The 15,034-nt window shown below is 41.9% G+C and overlaps 1 protein-coding gene across 3 annotated transcripts in view; it reads left to right on the top strand.

The window, feature by feature from the left end:
* Window positions 1-6,791: 6,791 nt before the first annotated feature.
* The window catches only part of LOC109903312 (sodium-dependent neutral amino acid transporter B(0)AT3), a 35,450-nt gene continuing 27,207 nt past the window's right edge, over window positions 6,792-15,034 (top strand). Inside the window, exons 1-3 of one of the 3 annotated variants that reach the window (XM_031789101.1) lie at window positions 6,792-7,506; window positions 12,873-13,013; window positions 13,216-13,353. In XM_031789101.1, the coding sequence (XP_031644961.1) occupies window positions 7,356-7,506; window positions 12,873-13,013; window positions 13,216-13,353 (430 nt within the window). In that variant the 5' untranslated portion in view covers window positions 6,792-7,355. The remainder of the gene's footprint in view (window positions 7,507-12,872; window positions 13,014-13,215; window positions 13,354-15,034) is intronic. The other 2 variants (XM_031789100.1, XM_031789099.1) reach the window with 2 other exon arrangements.

Below are 15,034 nucleotides of genomic sequence, written 5' to 3'. Positions count from 1 at the left end.
TGCTGGCCATCCTGAGCTGTTTGATCGTGGGAGCCATATTCCTGATACACCATGAACCCCGAGAAGGCCAAAGAGGGTAACTTGACTCATGTGCTAGACGAGAGGAATTTGATATTACCATAGCATCTCAAAAGGTCACTGGAACTGAATAGTGAGATTGGAAAGGATGTCTCAGTGGAGTTCTATGTAGACCAAATGGGGTCTCTGACTCCTTGGCAGTCTAGGACTATGAGCCATTATGGAAGATATCTGTGCAGGTCCCCATGTAGTTTGTGGACACAGGTTATAGCTCACACCGAGAGAGAGGGCAACATAAATCCACATACCCACTATGGAAGAAGATGGAGTGTAGTGAAAGTAAGGGTTTCAGTTGATAACCTAGTGCCATTCCGGGAAGAAGAAGTTAGGGCAGATGATAGCTCTATAGTCAGCCAGAATACAAGCAGAGCCACTGACAAAGCAGATACTGACTGTGGAGTTGTCCAGAGCCAAGGGCCGGTGAGGATAGTGCAGATGAAAGATCTTAAGGAAGTATTTGAGGTGGAAACTGGTTATGGGGAGTCTAACCTATGGTTAGAATGGATTCAGTATAAAGCCAGATCAGTAGTGAAAGATGAATGGTATACCTGCGAGTTCATAACCATTCCCTTTCCATTTGATGGAATTGATACACCCAGGGGAATGGCCTGTATGGTAAAGCTGTTCAAGAGGGCAGGGAGCTGAACAATGACAGTTGCATTGATCTGTGATATCTGTGTCCCCAGGTGCCGATTACATCCAGACTTCCCCCTTTCACAGTTACAGGAGGATATTATTATTGCATGGCTCGCTACACCACACACGGATGGGACATAAGGGAAGTAAGAACATAGAACTTGCCATTGGAAAGATAATCTTTACCGACAAGACAATGAGGGACCTGACTGGCACATGAAAAGGCTTAGAGTGTGGAGGTATGAAGCTGTGACCTAACCTGCCTACCAATTGGACCGGTAGTTGTGCACTAGTGCAGTTAGGCATGCTCTTTACCCTTACCCTAGGGTCAGGTAGAAGAGTGAGAAGGAGTGCTCAGTCAGGATCTTTTGACAATAGAGTTTACATTGATAGCATTGGTGTTCCAGGGGGGTGCCAGACGAGTTCAAAGCAAGAAATCAGATCTTAGCAGGATTAGAGTCAAGTATTTTCTGGTGGTCCACTCTCAATAAGAATGTGGACTGGATCAATTATATTTATTATAATCAACAGCGCTTCATCAATTATATCAGAGATGCAATAAAAGGATTGGCAGAGCAGACTAAAGCGACCAGCCTGATGGCTTGGCAGAATAGAATAGCCTTGGATATGTTACTGGCAGAAAAGGGTGGGGGGGTGTATGAGAATCTGAGCAGAATGCTGTAATTTCATCCCCGATGGCACGACTCTGGATGGATCAGTGACCAAGGCCCTGGCTGGTTTAACCAACCTAGCTCACAAGCTGGCAGAAAACTCTGGGGTGGACACTTCTTTGACTAATTGGATTGACAGTATGTTTGGAAAATGGAAAAATGTAATGATCAATGTATTGTGGGCTACCTTCACCTGTGTGACTGTGTTAGTTTTGTGCGGATGATTCCGGGGTGACAGGTTCTTATTTCTAGGACTCTGGAGAAATCAATGGCACAACAGATGGTGAGATACGGAACGATTCCAAGCTCTGACCAGTGGAATGATGAATGCATGCCTCAGACCTAGTAGATTCATCTGTATCCTTCACATAGAGGAGCCTATGTTTGCTGAGACCATTTTGATGTTTAGAGATTCTAGGTTGTATCTTGTTTTGATGCTAGACTGTTTCTTTGATGAAGATGGTACCGAAAATCCTGATAAGAAGAGTTGTGATTCTGATGTAGGCCTACATCAGCCAGTGTAAATGCACGTATTGGTTTCTATTAGGTTGTATTTGGATAACAATAAATATTTCTAATGGAAATAGATGTTCTAGAATATTCTAGTAAAGATAGAGGTGTGATGGGATGTATAAGATTTAGTCATCGGGTGGATATATTAAGGGATTTTGATGAATAATGACAAAATTATGTATACATTTAGCTTAAAACTATAACTAAACAGAACTATGTTACTTGGGGCGGCAGGGTAGCCTAGTGGTTAGAGCTTTGGACTAGTAACTGGAAGGTTGCAAGTTCAAACCCCTGAGCTGACAAGGTACAAATCTGTCGTTCTGCCCCTGAACAGGCACTGTTCCTAGGCCGTCATTGAAATTTAAGAATTTGTTCTTAACTGACTTGCCTGGTAAAATAAAAAAAACTGTATGAATCTTATTATAATCATAGTACTGAATATAATGTGTGTAGTTTTCGTAAAAAATTAGAAGGACTTTCTGTTCCTTGGAACAGAATGGAGCTATCATCAGACCGGCTGGAATACTGTGTTCCTTACAGAACATCCTGTCTCTACCCAGGGAGGGGAGAGACCTTGGGCTAGTGGTAGAGTGTCTACCACCTGTTAAATAATGTGTGAAGGCTTCTGAACTACACTACCAATGTATCTGAGAGGAGGAGTTTAACATTTAATCTGTTTTTTGACATCAATTTTTTTCCCTGTGTGCATTGTTTGTCCTTCTTTATGTGAGGTTTTGAAGTTCCTGGGTGGCTGGTAGCCAACCCAGTACTAGTTAGGTGTAGCAAGGTGGACAAGAGGGTTTTTATTCTTTATACAATAAATGTGTTTCTTTTCATCTTTGTATTCTGAGTGTGACTTGTGGGTGTCAAAAGGGGGAGACAAAAAGCATATAATTTGTTGATTTTTTTATGTTTTTCTGTAAAAATAAAAAATACAAATACAAAAATTAATAATAAACTATTTATTATTTTCACGAAATGCTATTAACATATTACTATGTTGTGACCATTGAAATAAAGGATAATGGGGTTGTCAAAAGGGGGAATCAAAAAAGCGTTTATCTATTTAATTATTATTATTATTGTTGTTCTCTTTTGAAATGAGGGTTTTAAGTTCTAGTACATAGTGGGATCGAATGGAGAACATGAAGGTATATTGAACATTGTGGCTTTTCTATGATTCATTGCTGAATTTTTATTCACACCCTAATGGGTGTGAAAAGGGGGTTCGTGAGGGTTGAAAAGATGTTTTGCTATTCAGATTTGGTTTAAGCTGAAGCTATAATAAAAGTGTGCAACACACTGTGTGACTAGCAGGAAGGCTATGGCTAACCTTGGGTGTAGGCAGTTATCATGAGTTGTGGGGGACACATACAGAACGTCGTGTAGCAAACTACAGACTGTCTTTTGTTAGAACTCAAACTCGGCAATAACGGGAAACAGAGGTGTGGGCTCATAAGATATTCTGCCCAGCAACAACTACACCTGCTAACGGGAGCGCCTGGGGGCTGGGACCAGCCTGTGCGCCAACGATAGGCTGAGTGAGTCTAAACCACGCTCAGCCTCTACTCTGATAGGCCAGCTCAGAAGCGGGAACTACTTCTATCAGAGTACATTAGAAGAACTTTGTCAGGAACTAGTCAGTTCTCTGTTCTGTCCTGTGTGGTGTTACAGTGAACCCGTATATATGAAAATTGCATTGACCATTTATTGCTTGACTAATAATAAAGACATAGAAGATTCTCGGTGACTCCGTGTCACCTTCTGTCCTGATGCCAGATTCTATTGACACCACCCTAACACTAGCTAACTCCTCTGTCCTGTCTGTTGTCATGGCACTTTAGCTAGCTAACTCCTCTGTCCCGTCCGTTGTTATGGCATTTTAGCTAGCTAACTCCTCTGTCCTGTCTGTTGTCATGGCACTTTAGCTAGCTAACTCCTCTGTCCTGTCTGTTGTCATGGCACTTTAGCTAGCTAACTCCTCTGTCTGTTGTCATGGCACTTTAGCTAGCTAACTCCTCTGTCCTGTCCGTTGTCATGGCACTTTAGCTAGCTAACTCCTCTGTCTGTTGTCATCAAATCAAATCAAATCAAATGTATTTATATAGCCCTTCGTACATCAGCTGATATCTCAAAGTGCTGTACAGAAACCCAGCCTAAAACCCCAAACAGCAAACAATGCAGGTGTAGAAGCACGGTCATGGAACTTTAGCTACCTAACTCCTCTGTCTGTTGCCATGGCACTTTAGCTAGCTAACTCCTCTGTCCTGTCCGTTGTCATGGCACTTTAGCTACCTAACTCCTCTGTCCTGTCTGTTGTCATCGCACGTTAGCTAGCTAACTCCTCTGTCCTATCTGTTGTCATGGCACTTTAGCTAGCTAACTCCTCTGTTCTGTCTGTTGTCATGGCACATTAGCTAGCTAACTCCTCTGTCCTATCGGTTGTCATGGCACTTTAGCTACCTAACTCCTCTGTCCTGTCTGTTGTCATGGCACTTTAGCTAGCTAACTCCTCTGTCCTGTCCGTTGTCATGGCACTTTAGCTATCTAACTCCTCTGTCTGTTGTCATGGCACTTTAGCTAGCTAACTCCTCTGTCCTGTCCGTTGTCATGGCACTTTAGCTAGCTAACTCCTCTGTCTGTTGTCATGTCACTTTAGCTACCTAACTCCCCTGTCCTTTCTGTTGTCATGGCACGTTAGCTAGCTAACTCCTCTATCCTATCTGTTGTCATGGCACTTTAGCTAGCTAACTCCTCTGTCCTGTCCGTTGTCATGGCACTTTAGCTAGCTAACTCCTCTGTCTGTTGTCATGGCATTTTAGCTCCCTAACTCCTCTGTCCTGTCTGTTGCCATGGCACTTTAGCTACCTAACTCCTTTTTCCTGTCCGTTGTCATGGCACTTTAGCTACCTAACTCCTCTGTCCTGTCTGTTGTCATGGCACTTTAGCTAGCTAACTCCTCTGTCCTGTCTGTTGTCATGGCACTTTAGCTAGCTAACTCCTCTGTCTGTTGTCATGGCACATTAGCTAGCTAACTCCTCTGTCCTGTCTGTTGTCATGGCACTTTAGCTAGCTAACTCCTCTGTCTGTTGTCATGGCACATTAGCTAGCTAACTCCTCTGTCTGTTGTCATGGCACATTAGCTAGCTAACTCCTCTGTCTGTTGTCATGGCACTTTAGCTAGCTAACTCCTCTGTCCTGTCTGTTGTCATGGCACTTTAGCTAGCTAACTCCTCTGTCTGTTGTCATGGCACATTAGCTAGCTAACTCCTCTGTCCTGTCTGTTGTCATGGCACTTTAGCTACTTAACTCCTCTGTCTTGTCTGTTGTCATGGCACTTTAGCTAGCTAACTCCTCTGTCTGTTGTCATGGCACTTTAGCTAGCTAACTCCTCTGTCCTGTCTGTTGTCATGGCACTTTAGCTAGCTAACTCCTCTGTCCTGTCCGTTGTCATGGCACTTTAGCTATCTAACTCCTCTGTCTGTTGTCATGGCACTTTAGCTAGCTAACTCCTCTGTTCTGTCCGTTGTCATGGCACTTTAGCTAGCTAACTCCTCTGTCCTGTCCGTTGTCATGGCACTTTAGCTACCTAACTCCTCTGTTCTGTCCGTTGTCATGGCACTTTAGCTAGCTAACTCCTCTGTCCTGTCTGTTGTCATGGCAAATGCTAGAAAGAACGAAATATGACACTCTTTATGCGATGAATCAACAGGACAAAGTCCAAAGATAGAGATGGGAGGAGGTTTTGTCTTGTTGACTTCACATTCAATCTTTATAGATTTTTTACATGCCATGTTAAAGAGAGACTTTTATGATCCTTATCTCTCTACTGTTTTATATCAATGTAATGATGTTTTGCTCTCTCTCTCTCTCTCTCTCTCTCTCTCTCTCAAATGATTTTGTGAAAGAGATGTGTTCTAATCAGGTTGTTTGTGCCAAGTCAATGATCTGCCAAACCTCAGCCCGCATCATCACTGCATCCCTAGTTAGACCATAACCTGGGATGGTCAAATAAACCAACCACGACCACTCTACGACTATAAATTACACCTGGTACTATTTCCACTTGCTTTAAAGTACATTGGTATAAAAAAAAATAAGGTAGAGCCAAAACAGAATATTAAAACAAATACTAAATGTCCATATATAAACAGATGCAACAAGGCTCCTTCCTACCTGTGCTGGTCTTTGCAGAATCCCTGGAACACTGCAGTGTTTATTGGAGGAGGGGGCTGAGATTCTCGACTAGGCCCGGATGGCCTTGAAGTCCTCAGGTGTTTTGGGTAGCCTGTCTGACTCGTGCTAGTCTGAAACCACCCAGCTAGTCTGAAACCACCCAGCTAGTCTGAAACCACCCAGCTAGTCTGAAACCACGCTGCTTATGAGAGCTAAAATGAACTATGGTTTTTGCTTTCTAATAACAAAGTCAAATTTAACCATTAACCCCAATTTGTGTGCTAAATGAATAATTAGCACTAACTTTGCTCTCACATCAGTGCTGATATTACCACTGTGGTCATTTGTAACATGGCTATTTATTGTCTACCAAGCGGGCCTCTCGCCTGTAAAGACAATACTACACGGCACCACTTCGATACACCTATGACCGGAAGTGACCTTTTTGTAGCAGGTTAGGAGAGCATTTTCGCTAAACCCTAACCCTTTTCCTAACCTTAACCTAATTCTCTTGACCGGCTATGTTATTTAACCTAACCTGCTGCATAAGTTCTCCTAACCTGCTACGAAACAAAAAAGTCACTTCCTGTCGTAGCTCTATCGAAGTGGTGGTTTAAAGGAATCTTCACACTACACACCACCAAGGGTCTGACAAGGAGGCTACTGGAAAACTACAAGGACATGGGAAAACACTGGAGACCTTTTCACACATTGACCATTAACCCAAATGAGCTACTGCGACTTTACTGCGACTTTACACTGCCACTTTTGACTTGGACCCCGTGACCCTTATGCAACTATGTTGTTTTCTGTCTCTTTCCTTGCCCCAAGCTGGGCTCAACCAGGGACCCTCTGAACACATCGACAACGACCACGAAACATCTTTACCTGTCACTCCACAAAAGCAAAGGGAAACAACTGCTTCTGGGTCTTAGAACGGGTGAGGTCACGGATGTAACCTTCCCAGTGCACTGCTAACTAGGTGGCCCATTTCACATCGGCTGCACCGACTGAACACCTCTACTGGAAAACTACAGTGGACAAGGAAAAAACACAGGAGACTCGTAGAGCGCCCTCACACATTAACCATGTGCTTCAGATCAGACACTGGAGTAAAGATACCAACACCCAACCAGTGAATTCAAGTGGACAACAGAATATCTGTGTTCCCTCTACAGAATAAGCGTTGGTTCAGAGTGCTAGAACCTCGGGCTAGAACACACTGGACTAAACTGAAAACCAGAAGGTTGATCTACTACTGAGCTAAAAACTACTGTTGAGATGCCAGAGGAAGGTATGGAGGACAGCAAGGGGGGAGAGGAGAGACCCAAGTGGAACAACAAGGCAGAGTACCTGCTGACCTGCATTGGCTTCGCTGTTGGAGTGGGCAACGTGTGGCGCTTCCCCTACCTCTGCCAGATTTACGGAGGGGGTATAGATGCTTTTACACATCTTTTGTTTTGTTTTTCCACTACAATTTTGTTCATGTTAAAACTTCCTCTCAATTTAACATTTTAACTCCATGTTTTTAATGGTGTATTCGAAGATTATTTTATTATGGTATCAGAGATAACTCCTAACATCTTCATCTCTTAGATAAAATCTTCAAGCCTCAATCTTGTGATTTCTGTCCATGTTGCATCAATATGTACTGTGCAGACCAACTAGATCATGTTTGAGGATACAGAGGAACTGACAGTAGTTAAACATTATCTACTCGGTTTATATATCTGAATATGTAATGAACAGAAACTGCACGATTGTGGCTTAGAAGTGTTATCTATAATATGCCATCCATACAACACCAGGCTTCTATTCTCATAGGCTCTCCTGTAACATCAGGCTTCTATTCTCATAGGCTCTCCTACAACATCAGGCTTCTAATCTCATAGGCTCTCCTACAACATCAGGCTTCTATTCTCATAGGCTCTCCTACAACATCAGGCTTCTAATCTCATAGGCTCTGTGTGTAGCTCCCTTCAGTAACCACGAGCATAACCGTTCCTTGATTTTAACTGGCGGCTTTATTCTGTAGTTTTAGTCAGAATTATCACCTTCCGTGAGAACTATAAAGTAAATGAAAAATACAGTTAAGCACACTCTAACAACCTTATCTTACGAGTGACTTATTAGCTTGGTATAACTCTGAAGTGCTTACATACATAACAGTTTAACCGGCGTTATAACGGGTTCAGAATAAACTGTAAAAATACTGTACCTCATTGGCTGCTTATTACAGAAGGGAGGAAATCAAACTTCACACTTATTATTCCTGGCATGAATTCACACTTCATCCTAACATACACTCTTCAACCTTTATGAACTACACCCGATGACATGAAAACTTAGCTAACGCAGCGCAGGATTGCCTTCCCTCCAAAAGTGTGTTGCTACAATAAGGATCCCCGTTACAACAGTATTACCTACGTAGTTCCGCTTGTATTATCATTTCCCCCGCACAGCGGACACGTAAACAATTCAAACAAAAGACAACGACATAACCTGTAAGTCTAACTGTCAGTTACACTGTGTCCTTCACGATTTGCCCAAATGTGGCTGGGTGACTTCACACTAAATGTCATGTAACTTGCTCATACTTCAAGTTATCAGTCTGAAACTTTGCACATGCACTGCTGCCCTCTTGCGGACACCATCGGAATTACAACCAGAGTGATGGCTAGAACTGGGACCCTGTTGTGTGGGACTTTTGTTGCATTTCAAAGATGGTGGTAGAAAGTAAATACAAAAAAAAATGTTTTTTTATTTTCTTCTACCATATCTATTGTGTTATATTCTCCTACCTTCAATTCAGATTTCCACAAACTTAAAAGTGTTTCCTTTCAAATGGTACCAAGAATATGCATATCCTTGAGGTCAGGCAGTTAAATTTGGGTATGTCATTTTAGGCGAAAATATATTTTAAAAAAGGGGGCTATCCCTAAGAAAAGCCATTAATAAATTCTTAAGGCTAGGATGCACTATTTTCATGTCCGGATGAAAAGTGTGCCCAAAGTAAACTGCCTACTACTCAGGCCCAGAAGCTAGGATATGCATATAATTGGTAGATTTGGATATAAAACACTCTAAAGTTTCTAAAACTGTTAAACTTATTTGGCAGGCGAAACCCCGAGGACAAACCATCCAGGAAAACAAAATGTTTGAGGTCACTCTTTTTAATGGCTTTTCTTTGGGGATCGAGATTTCTAAGGCACTTGCTTGCAGTTCCTATCACTTCCACTGGATGTCACCAGTCTTTAGAAATTGGTTGATGTTTTTCCTTTGAGAAATGAAGAAGTAGGCCAGTTCAGAACGAGGGTCGAGTGTAGTGTACTGTTGTGGTTGGGGTGCGTGACCCGAAAGCTCGCTCCACTTTTTTAAAAATCCGCTATTGAACACAGTTTATTCCATCTTAAATTTTATCGATTATTTACATTAAAAAATACCCAAAGTTGGATTAGGAAAGTTGTTTGAAATGTCTGGGGGGGGTCAATGTAAATTGTCCGGTAGCTATTTTATTAATTGGGAGAGACGAAGGTCGAGTCATGGGTCCTCTGAAACCCGCCTAGCCACCTACTTCTTATCACACCGCCTGCTGGACCCGGATGTCAGCCACACCAACGTGTCAGAGGAAACACCGTTCGACTGATGATCGGGGTCAGCTTGCAGGCGCCCGGCCTTGTCACAAGGAGTCACTAGACCACGATGAGCCAAGGAAAGTCCCACCGTCCAAACCCTGCCCTACCCCGTACAGCGCTAGGCCAATTGTGCGCCATTCTATGGGGCTCCCGGTCACGGCCGGTTGTGACACAGGCTGGGATCGAACCTCAGGCTGTTGTGGCGCCTCAGCACTGTGGTGCAGTGCTTTTGACTGATGCTCCACCCTAGACGTTTTGATTTATATAACCTATCAGAAAGAGAAAATAGTAAAGTTTCAAAAAATACCAACATTTGCCAAACAATTCTCAAAATTGAGCAGATTGGGATCTTTTTTCAAAATATCACATGTGGAGAATAACTGCAATTCCATGCATTCCACAAGTGAGAACTCACAGCAGCTTATTGTCTATAAGCACAGAACATAATGAAACAAAACAACTATTCTGTTCTTTTGAAATACATTTTCTTGGTTTCATGTTTCTTTAAGAACTGACTAAACAAAATAATAATGTGTTATGTTGTCGTTTTTAGTTTTTAACTAATAAAAATGCTATTTTGCTCTTTGAAAGAATAAAAAAAGTGAAAATCAAATCAAACTTTATTTGTCAAATTTGCTGAATACAACAGGTGTAGTAGACCTCACAGTGAAATGCTGAATACAACAGGTGTAGTAGACCTTACAGTGAAATGCTGAATACAACAGGTGTAGTAGACCTTACAGTGAAATGCTGAATACAACAGGTGTAGTAGACCTCACAGTGAAATGCTGAATACAACAGGTGTAGTAGACCTCACAGTGAACTGGTGAATACAACAGGTGTAGTAGACCTCACAGTGAAATGCTGAATACAACAGGTGTAGTAGACCTTACAGTGAAATGCTGAATACAACAGGTGTAGTAGACCTTACAGTGAAATGCTGAATACAACAGGTGTAGTAGACCTCACAGTGAACTGGTGAATACAACAGGTGTAGTAGACCTTACAGTGAAATGCTGAATACAACAGGTGTAGTAGACCTCACAGTGAAATGCTGAATACAACAGGTGTAGTAGACCTTACAGTGAAATGCTGAATACAACAGGTGTAGTAGACCTCACAGTGAAATGCTGAATACAACAGGTGTAGTAGACCTTACAGTGAAATGCTGAATACAACAGGTGTAGTAGACCTTACAGTGAAATGCTGAATACAACAGGTGTAGTAGACCTTACAGTGAAATGCTGAATACAACAGGTGTAGTAGACCTTACAGTGAAATGCTGAATACAACAGGTGTAGTAGACCTCACAGTGAAATGCTGAATACAACAGGTGTAGTAGACCTTACAGTGAAATGCTGAATACAACAGGTGTAGGTAGACCTTACAGTGAAATGCTGAATACAACAGGTGTAGTAGACCTTACAGTGAAATGCTGAATACAACAGGTGTAGTAGACCTTACAGTGAAATGCTGAATACAACAGGTGTAGGTAGACCTTACAGTGAAATGCCGACTTCAACAGGTGTAGTAGACCTTACAGTGAAATGCCGACTTCAACAGGTGTAGTAGACCTTACAGTGAAATGCTGAATACAACAGGTGTAGTAGACCTTACAGTGAAATGCTGAATACAACAGGTGTAGTAGACCTTACAGTGAAATGCTGAATACAACAGGTGTAGTAGACCTCACAGTGAAATGCTGAATACAACAGGTGTAGTAGACCTTACAGTGAAATGCTGAATACAACAGGTGTAGTAGACCTCACAGTGAAATGCTGAATACAACAGGTGTAGTAGACCTCACAGTGAAATGCTGAATACAACAGGTGTAGTAGACCTCACAGTGAAATGCTGAATACAACAGGTGTAGTAGACCTTACAGTGAAATGCTGAATACAACAGGTGTAGTAGACCTCACAGTGAAATGCTGAATACAACAGGTGTAGTAGACCTCACAGTGAAATGCTGAATACAACAGGTGTAGTAGACCTCACAGTGAAATGCTGAATACAACAGGTGTAGTAGACCTTACCATGAAATGCTGAATACAACAGGTGTAGTAGACCTTACAGTGAAATGCTGAATACAACAGGTGTAGGTAGACCTTACCATGAAATGCTTACTTACAAGCCTTTAACCAACAATGCAGGTCAAGAAAGAGTTGAGAAAATGTTTACCAAATACACATAAAAAGTAACACAATAAAATAACAATAACGAGGCTATATACAGGAGGTACCGGTGCCGAGTCAATGTGCGGCAGTACAGGTTAGTTGAGCTAATTTGTACATGTAGGTAGGGGTAAAGTGACAATGCATAGATGAATATACTTTTTTAGGAAACATCAGACTGAGGAGGATCTGACTCTAAAATGGCCAATGCGATTAGCATGAGGTTGTAAATAACAAGAACATTTCCCAGGACATAGACATATCATATCTTGTTAATCTAACTGCACTGTTCAATTTACAGTAGCTATTACAGTGAAATAATACCATGCTATTGTTTGAGGAGAGTGCACAATTTTGAACATGAAAAGTTATTAATAAACAAATTAGGCACATTTGGGTGGTCTTGATACAACATTTTGAAAAGAAATGCAATGATTCTTTGGATCAGTCTACAACTTTGCACATATACACTGATGCCATCAAGTGGCCAAAAACCTGAAATGCACCTGGGCTGGAATATTACATTATGGCCTTTCTCTCGCATTTCAAAGATGATGGTACAAAAAAAATACAAAAGAACGGTTCATTTTTTCTTTGTATAATCTTTTACCAGATCTATTGTGTTATATTCTCCAACATTCCTTTCACATTTCCATAAAATTCAAGGTGTTTCTTTCAAATGGTACAAAGAATATGCATGTCCTTGCTTCAGGGCCTGAGTTACAGGCAGTTAAATTTGGGAAAATTGAAAAAAGGGGCTAATCCTTATTAACTTATTCGAACCCTACCCGAATCCATTACAATGTAAAACTATATGGAGACCAATATATCACATAAGAAAGAAATATGTACATATAATGAGAATTTGTAGGGTGTTCATGAGTAAAGTAAGTAACTAGCCTATAAGGTTCCAGGGTTTAAGTTTAGGGTTAATGGATAATTAGATTGTTGACAGTTAGTTGAACATCTATTGAACATCTCCTTCCCCAGGTGCGTTTCTGATCCCCTACCTGATAGCCCTGGTGTTTCAGGGTCTGCCTCTGCTCTACTTGGAGCTGGCTATAGGACAGAGGCTCCGCATGGGCAGCATCGGAGTCTGGAACTCCATATCACCCTACCTGGGAGGAGTAGGTAGGTGATGAAACCCTGCTGAAGACAGCTTAGCTGTTGAAACGTTGGTTAAATCAATTATTTAATTGGAGTCAATAAATTAAAAGTGCAGGTTTTTTTTCTTCTCGGGAGTAGGTGGGTGGCCAAAACTAACACCCAGATAGGAAACATCCTCGACTAGCTGCTGTTTGGTGTTTCTGAACTACTATCCCATGTCCATCAGGTGTAGCCTCAATGCTGGTGTCCTTCTGTGTGAGTCTGTTCTACAACACTATCGTGGCCTGGGTCCTCTGGTACCTCTTCAACTCCTTCCAGGAACCCCTGCCCTGGAGCCAATGTCCCCTCAACCACAACAACACAGGTATGAAGCGCTTTGAGAACATCAACTGGTAGAAAAGCGCTACAGTTGATGTCGGAAGTTTATGTACACTTAGGTTGGAGTCATGAAAACTAGTTTTTCAACCACTCCACATATTTCTTGTTAACAAACTTTAGTTTTGGCAAGTCGGTTAGGACATCTACTTTGTGCATTACACATTACGCAATTTTATTTACACTCGTTTACAGATCACAATTCCAGTGGGTCAGAAGTTTACATACATTAAGTGGACTGTGCCTTTAAACAGCTTGGAAAATTCCAGAAAATTATGTCATGGCTTTAGAAGCTTCTGATAGGCTGATTGACATAATTTGAGTCCTTTGGAGGTGTAGCTGTGGATGTATTTCAAGGCCTACCTTCAAACTCAGTGCCTCTTTGCTTGATTCATGGGAAAATCTAAAGAAATCAGCCAAGACCTCAGAAAACCATTCGTAGACCTCCACAAGTCTGGTTCATACTTGGGAGCAATTTCCAAACACCTGAAGGTACCACGTTCATCTGTACAAACAATAGTACGCAAGTATAAACACCATGGGATCAAGCAGCCGTCATACCGCTCAGGAAGAAGACGTGTTCTGTCTCTTAGAGATGAGCGTACTTTGGTGCGAAAAGTGCAAATCAATCCCAGAACAACAGCAAACAACAGTATCTATATCCACAGTAAAACGAGCCCTATATCGACATAACCTGAAAGGGCGCTCAGCAAGGAAGAAGATACCGCTCCAAAACCGCCATAAAAAAGCCAGACTACAGTTTGCAACTGCACATAGGGACACAAAGATCGTACTTTTTGGAGAAATGTCCTCTGGTCTGATGAAACAAAAGTACAACTGTTTGACCATAATGAGCATTGTTATGTTTGGAGGAAAAGGGGGGAGGCTTGCACGCCAAAGAACACCATCCCAACCGTGAAGCATGGGGGTGGCAGCATCATGTTGTGGGGGTGCTTTGCTGCAGAAGGGACTGGTGCGTTTCAAAAAATAGAATGCATGACGAATGAAAATTATATGGATATATTGAAGCAACATCTCAAGACATCATTGATTTGCACTTTTCGCACCAAAGTACGCTCATCTCTAAGAGACAGAACACGTCTTCTTCCTGAGCGGTATGACGGCTGCTTGATCCCATGGTGTTTATACTTGCGTACTATTGTTTGTACAGATGAACGTGGTACCTTCAGGTGTTTGGAAATTGCTCCCAAGTTACATTTTGGTCGCAAATGGGTCTTCCAAATGGACAATGACCCTTAGCATATTTCCAAAGTTGTGGCAAAATGGCTGAAGGACAACAAAGTCAAGGTATTGGAGTGGCCATCACAAAGCCCTGACCTCAATCCTAGAGAAAACTTGTGGGCAGAACTCAAAAAGTGTGTGCGAGCAAAGAGGCCTACAAACCTGACTCAGTTACACCAGCTCTGTCAAGAGGAATGGGCCAAAAATTCACCCAACTTTTTGTGGGAAGCTTGTGGAAGGCTACCCGAAACGTTTGACCCAAGATAAACAATTTAAAGGCAATGCTACCAAATACTAATTGAGGGTATGTAAACTTCTGACCCACTGGGTATGTGATGAAATAAATAAAAGCTGAAATAAATCATTCTCTCTACTATTATTCTGACATTTCACATTCTTAAAGTAAAGCTTTGATCCTAACTGGCTTA

The sequence above is a fragment of the Oncorhynchus kisutch genome, linkage group LG14, assembly GCF_002021735.2.
Source record: "Oncorhynchus kisutch isolate 150728-3 linkage group LG14, Okis_V2, whole genome shotgun sequence".
NCBI lineage: Eukaryota > Metazoa > Chordata > Actinopteri > Salmoniformes > Salmonidae > Oncorhynchus > Oncorhynchus kisutch.
The sequence above is the reverse complement of the archived record's forward strand: the minus strand, read 5'-3'. Positions and strand labels throughout refer to the sequence as shown.